Source organism: Lolium rigidum, chromosome 2 (assembly GCF_022539505.1).
Source record: "Lolium rigidum isolate FL_2022 chromosome 2, APGP_CSIRO_Lrig_0.1, whole genome shotgun sequence".
In the NCBI taxonomy this organism is placed as follows: Eukaryota; Viridiplantae; Streptophyta; class Magnoliopsida; order Poales; family Poaceae; genus Lolium; species Lolium rigidum.
In genome coordinates, this window is record NC_061509.1 from 220,546,076 (window position 1) to 220,552,032 (window position 5,957).

Here is a 5,957-nt window from a genome sequence, read left to right on the forward strand (position 1 = left end):
ACGGGTCGAAGTAGATGGCGTTGAAGACGACGGTAGGCAGCACCGCCCGACTTGGACGGAAGGCGACCCGTGATGAAGAACTTGAGCAGTCGCGCAGAGCGCTTCCCAAAAACCTAATTCGCCCTCTCCCGTACAGGATCTCAAGGACGAGTGGTTCCGGAGACCTGCTCTCCCGTTCGCCGATGCACGTCGGCTCGCGGGATGGAGTAGGCTACGATGGCGGCGCAAGCAGAGAGAGGTGGAAACCCTAACTCGTGTATTGGATGTTCTTTCTTCTGTTCGTTTTCCTGAGCTGCAAAAAGTAAGGAAAGTCTCGGCTCGAGGCTCAATCCACTCACCACGAGCGCGGCGCGCGTCGTGACGTGACGTGACGTGTCGTGTCGTGTCGAGTCGAGACGAGCGAGCGAGGAGGAGGAGGAGCGCGCGTGTAGCACTCCTATTCTCACTCACTTACTAGTGGTGGAACAACCCACCTTATAAGGTGGTCTAACTTCCTCCCAACTTTCCATGTGGGACTAAACTTCCCACCTCTTACCACTCCCTAGTGAGCTGCCACCAACTTGGGCTCAAACTCACAAGGCTGCCACTATGTGGGCTTTGAGATTTATAGGAAAAACTGAAATCTAATTTGGGCCACTAAAAGTGGGCCCAATATTTCAACAGACTCTCCCCCAAATACCTCCATTGTGCAAATGCCTTTTTAGGTTTATAAAATATAGTATATCAGCTCGTATATCCAATGAACATGTGAGCTCAGGCTCCTGCATTTCAGGGGAAAAAGTTTCAACAAAAAATGGAGACCGGGTGCCGTGTTCCTATGGAAAAGCAGGAACAAGTGTTCCCCATGCACTCCATGAGAGCTTCCAGCTGCAGCCAGTAACCACGTGTTCCGCCAGCTTAATCACGCTTGCTTACCGCGGGCGGCTTCCACGACGTCATCACGTTGGCCGCTTTGCCTCCGGAAAAGCGGTTGCCCACGCAATCCGGCGGGAGCCTAGCGCCACGCTCGCCGCGCCCACGTTTTACCGCCCTGCCCCTCAACCGCCACGCCCGCGCCCTCCACGTCCCAGGGGCATAATCGTCCGCCCGTCCGTCTCCCCCTTCCCGTTCCGTTTATTATAGGAAGGAAAAAAAAACCATTCCCCCCCGCAGCGGCACCACCACCCAAAGCAAAGCGGAGCAGCGGAGGCGCGAAGGCGACGCAAGGGAGCCAGGCACGGCACCGGCACAAACAAACCCTAGGCGTCCTCCGCGGGCGCCCCGGCCACGGCGGAGAGGGCGCAGGCGCGCTGGTCCCGCGGCTCGGTTCCGTCGGGTCTGATCCGGCTCGGCGGCCATGGCGAGCAGGTACCGCGATTCCTCCCCTCTTCCCCCCTGGCTCGCTCGGATGTATCGCGGCTCGATTCGAGCTGGTTTAGGCAGCGCCGTTAAGCTTGGAGCTGAATCGTGTGTTGTGTATGCCCGCGCGTGATGAATTTGGGTCGGATTTAGCTCGCGCTATATCTCCGTAGGGCGGTCGGGAGGTCGCGAATCGCGTCTGCTTGCTCCTTGTTGTTGCTGATTGAGGTAATTAAGCTTGCGCTGGCTTGGCAGAGCATGCAATTTTAGGTTTCAGGATGTCCCTGACCAGCGGTGTAGCTGAATTGAACTCGGAGGGGCCATTGCTAGTATCGTACTCGTATTTGGTTGCGGAAACGCTAGGGCGCGTGTGGTGATAGGCCACAGGTACTCCCAGTATGGTTTTGGTCTAGCGTCGCTATATGTTGATTGGACTTTCTCTTTAATCCACTATGTATTTCGTTGCGGGTTCAGGTGCTGGTACATTGGTACTGCGCCTAGGATCCAACAGCTGGATGGAAGTTATTTCGCGGAAAGGACGGGGCTCGTGAATCATGTAGAAACATGGCACTACTGGATGCAGTTCTACTCCTACATTTTATATTTCTGCAAGTCTCTCTGGATACCGATGTAGCTGGATTGAGCTCAGATAGGTCATTGCTAATCTCGTGTGGTTTGGTACTAGGGCAGGTATGTGTTGATTCGGCTTTCTGTTCAACAGTTCAAATTCTGCTGCGGATTCAGGTGGTGGTACACTGGTACCGCGCCTACAATCCAACAGCTGGATGCGATTTATTTGGGGAAAACAAAGGGGATGGTGAATTTTGTAGAAATAGGACACATGTCGGAGTGAGTATAATCCCGTACTTGTGCGTGGAAATGATGGTGTTGACAAGTCTGAATTCTTTATAAATGAGTAATAGAAAAATTGTAAGGTACATATGTTGTAGTAGACAAAAAAAAAAGTATGGTGTACACAAACAGGAAGTCCTAAATAGTGCATCAGACAGTGGTGCACTATGCTTTTCCGAAGAGAATGATGGTGTTGACAAATGACAATTATTTCTGGTACAATGATGTAGTAGTAGAGAAAAGAATAATCTGGGCTGTATGCAAATAGCAAGTCCTGAATACATTAGAGCATGTCTAACAGACCCCTTATTTTTCTGCCCCTTAAAACGCGAGTAGAGGGCCCTGTATTCACTTTTCGCTGGCCGAAAACTCGTCCGAGCTAGCAGACCCTGTATCCCCACCCCGTGAAACAGAATTCTACGGAATATTCTGTTTTCAGCGGCGGCGCGCGGGTGGCTATGGCGGCGGCGCGGGGAAAACGGTTGGGAATTCTGAAATGTCCGCGCGCCCTAGTGAAATGGGATGAGGGGTTGGCCCTGTATTCAGCCTCCCGCCCCGTACAAGTAAGGGGCGAAGAGCCGCCCCGTAGCCAAAACTGTAAAAAATCGATGCGGGGGTCTATTTTACGGGGTCTACTAGACGGCCGGGTAGCGCCCAACCCCTTATTTCGGCGGTTATTATACGGGTTTGGCCCTTTTAAGGGGTCTGTTAGACATGCTCTTAGACCGTGGGATACTATGCTTGTCTGAACAATGAGAAATTGATTCCAGATATATATACTCTTATGTAGCGTAGGCGTCTCTATTGAGGAGGGCCAAGTCTGTTGCTGTAGCATATCAGTACAGCGTGGTCCTACTGTATCAATGCCAGATAAGAAACATTGGCAGGTCATGTAGCCAATTCAAGTGGTTGTAAAGCATTTTCCCCAGCTTCGTTTTTTATTTGTTGCTTCTTTCTGCTTGATGAGAATCTTTTAATATATTTGGAATCACTTATAGGTCTTTTTGCTGTTTTGTGTATCCATCAGGTCCATTTGCAAGTTCTTCGTGAATGGTGCTTGCTTTAAAGGAGACTATTGCCAATTCTCCCATGACTGGAATGATCAACCAAATGATGTAACGTACTAACTTACACATTTAGTAATCTCTGGACCATTTTGCCTTCACAGACTGACTTACCGTAGAACAGTGCAGTGTTGATTAACGTGATGCTTATTCATGCAGGTTTGCACATTTTACCAGAACGGTGTGTGCTCCTATGGTAGCCGTTGCAGATATGAACATGTTGATGTTTCTTTCGAATACACCGCACCATCAACTACTGCAGCGCTTGAACCATCCAACTCTTCTGAGATTTTCAGTTCTTCTGGATGTCCTCTTTGCGAGGGACACCCAGACGTGTGCATTGAGGCACTGCAGATGCGTCAGTCTGGATTGGCATATGTTTATCAACCTGATTCTGGATATACATATGTGCAACATCGACTTGCTTCTAGATTTGATCATGAAGATAGCATTCCAGAGGATGAGAACATGTTGTCATCAACACCAACTGAATCGAACCAAACGCCCCATCCACTTGCTCATCTGCCTATATGCTCTTCCGCTGCTGCTGGAACCTGTCCCTATGGGGAAGAGTGCCCTCAGATGCATGGGGATCTATGCACAACCTGTAGAAAACAGTGTTTGCATCCTCATCGTCCCAGTGAAAGGGGGACTCATATCAAGCTCTGCAAGAGAAGCAACAACCGTCTTGAGACCTTGAAAAAGAGTGAAGAGATGGAATGTAGTGTGTGTTTAGACCGTGTGCTTTCAAAGCCCACAGCTGCAGAAAAGAGGTTTGGACTTCTACCGGAATGTGATCACGCGTTCTGTATCACATGCATTAGAAAGTGGCGCAGCAGCTCTGTTACATCTGCCACGGATATGGACTCTACAGTCAAGGCTTGTCCAATATGCCGCAAGGTCTCATACTATGTCATTCCTAGTTCTACATGGTACTCCTCAAAGGAGGAAAAACAGGATATAATTGATGGTTACAAGGCCAAGCTCAAGTAAGATACCTGTTTCTTCATTTAGTCTTACCGCAGGCACATCCTCATATGATCAGTAATGTATTTTTTTTTTTTTGACAAAAAGGGAGCACATATTTTTTAGGTGGAAGTATGGAAATTCTTAGCTTAGTAACAGCAACAACATATCTAATGGTTGCATGTATCCCATTACATGATTAGTTAATAGTAACCTAGATGAGATTTCCATTGTATGTTCTGTCGGGGCAGAGATCAATTCATTATTTTTCTAATCCACATATATTTTATTGCAGATCTATTGATTGTAGGTACTTCGACTTTGGACGGGACACGTGCCCTTTTGGTGGTCGATGTTTTTACAAGGTATACATATGCCTATTTTGGTTCACATGTAAATTTGTCATCTCATAAGCATGTTATGTAATGTGTGAATTCTCAAATGAAACTTGATCAGTGAACTGTCCTTTCGCTTCTTGATTATTACCTTGTCATACTTAATGCGCAGTGTCATTTTCGAAGATACATCGTTAATGTATTATAGGCAGCAACGTCATAGCTGATGATGAATTGTGCAAATAATTCGTCACAGCTTGAACTAGCATCTCTAATATCAAACTTTCTGCATTCAGTGCTACTGCCAGCTTAGTCAATGTAGAACGTTGAGAAGGAAGGCTGAGTGATATTTTTATTCAAAGGCATCTGTGAAATAGTGACTGCCAGATTTGGAATATAAAAGTTGTAGTTTGGCTCATGCAATGAACTTTGCAGGATAAACTCTTCAGTGGTTCCCTTGCCAATAGTCAGTTTTCCTATGCTCTTTTGCTCCTTTGTTTTGACTCCTGCAGTGATGTATGTTCTTCAGCATGCCTATACTGATGGACGTTTGGAAGAGCCGGCACCTGTGGCAGTGATTCATTTTCATGCCGACGATGGAAGTGGAGAGCACGCACGAAATATCGGGTTGGTATTCTCAATTGGTCTTGTCATGCAAATTTATAACGTCTTGCTTTCTGATAGAAATCCTGGTTACGTTCCAGGTTGGCATACTTGCTCAGCCGGTTACATCTGTAGGGAAGACATCAAACCATCAAATTAAGGTTTCTTTTGGTTGAATGCAGTTCTTTTAAAACCATTCTTCTGTAAATAAATCGAGGTTGCTTTTCTCTGACTGTTCATTATGATTTTTTTTTCTACTGAACATTTAGAACATCCAGATGGAAGCAGCTCGAAAAGAGGTACTTAGGGAACCGTAACTCTCCAGTTGGTGGTTATTGCCAATGAATAATGCACAGGTAATCCCTTGGCGCAAAAACAGTGGGTTCTTGACGTTTGGTCACGTCTTCTCTTGCGGACAACTTCCGTCGTGCTGACTGTTTACTAAATAGTTTGTCTCTCCCTGCTTCTTGCAGAAACTTAATTTGCTACCAGATACCTTCAACAAGCTTCATGAGCACTGTAAACCCGAGGACAGCAGAAAAGATGGCGGTGCCTAAGGTCAGCCTGAGGTCTTCGCTAATGCTATGAGCAAAATCTTCACGTTCCCTTTGGGCTTACATGTACTCATGTAGAACAGCAGAAGCATAACATCGTTACTACCTTGCACGTGTATGCAAGGCACTGTATATACTCGTAGTGGTGGTAGTTCCTACCATATCTCGGCTGCGTCGATCCATTGAGTAAATAATTTGTTCGTGCTAAACAGGTAATACAGATCAATGTAGATCCTTGATAGTTC

The 5,957-nt window shown here is 47.0% G+C and overlaps 1 protein-coding gene across 1 annotated transcript; it reads left to right on the forward strand.

The window, feature by feature from the left end:
- The first annotated feature begins 1,286 nt into the window (after positions 1-1,286).
- On the forward strand, positions 1,287-5,957 carry LOC124692998 (E3 ubiquitin-protein ligase makorin-like). The gene is made up of 8 exons (XM_047226436.1): positions 1,287-1,347; positions 3,218-3,305; positions 3,414-4,243; positions 4,516-4,585; positions 5,085-5,182; positions 5,260-5,319; positions 5,428-5,514; positions 5,632-5,957. The coding sequence occupies exons 1-6, from the start codon at positions 1,337-1,339 to the stop codon at positions 5,291-5,293; spliced, it is 1,131 nt and encodes a 376-aa protein (XP_047082392.1). The 5' UTR covers positions 1,287-1,336; the 3' UTR covers positions 5,294-5,319; positions 5,428-5,514; positions 5,632-5,957.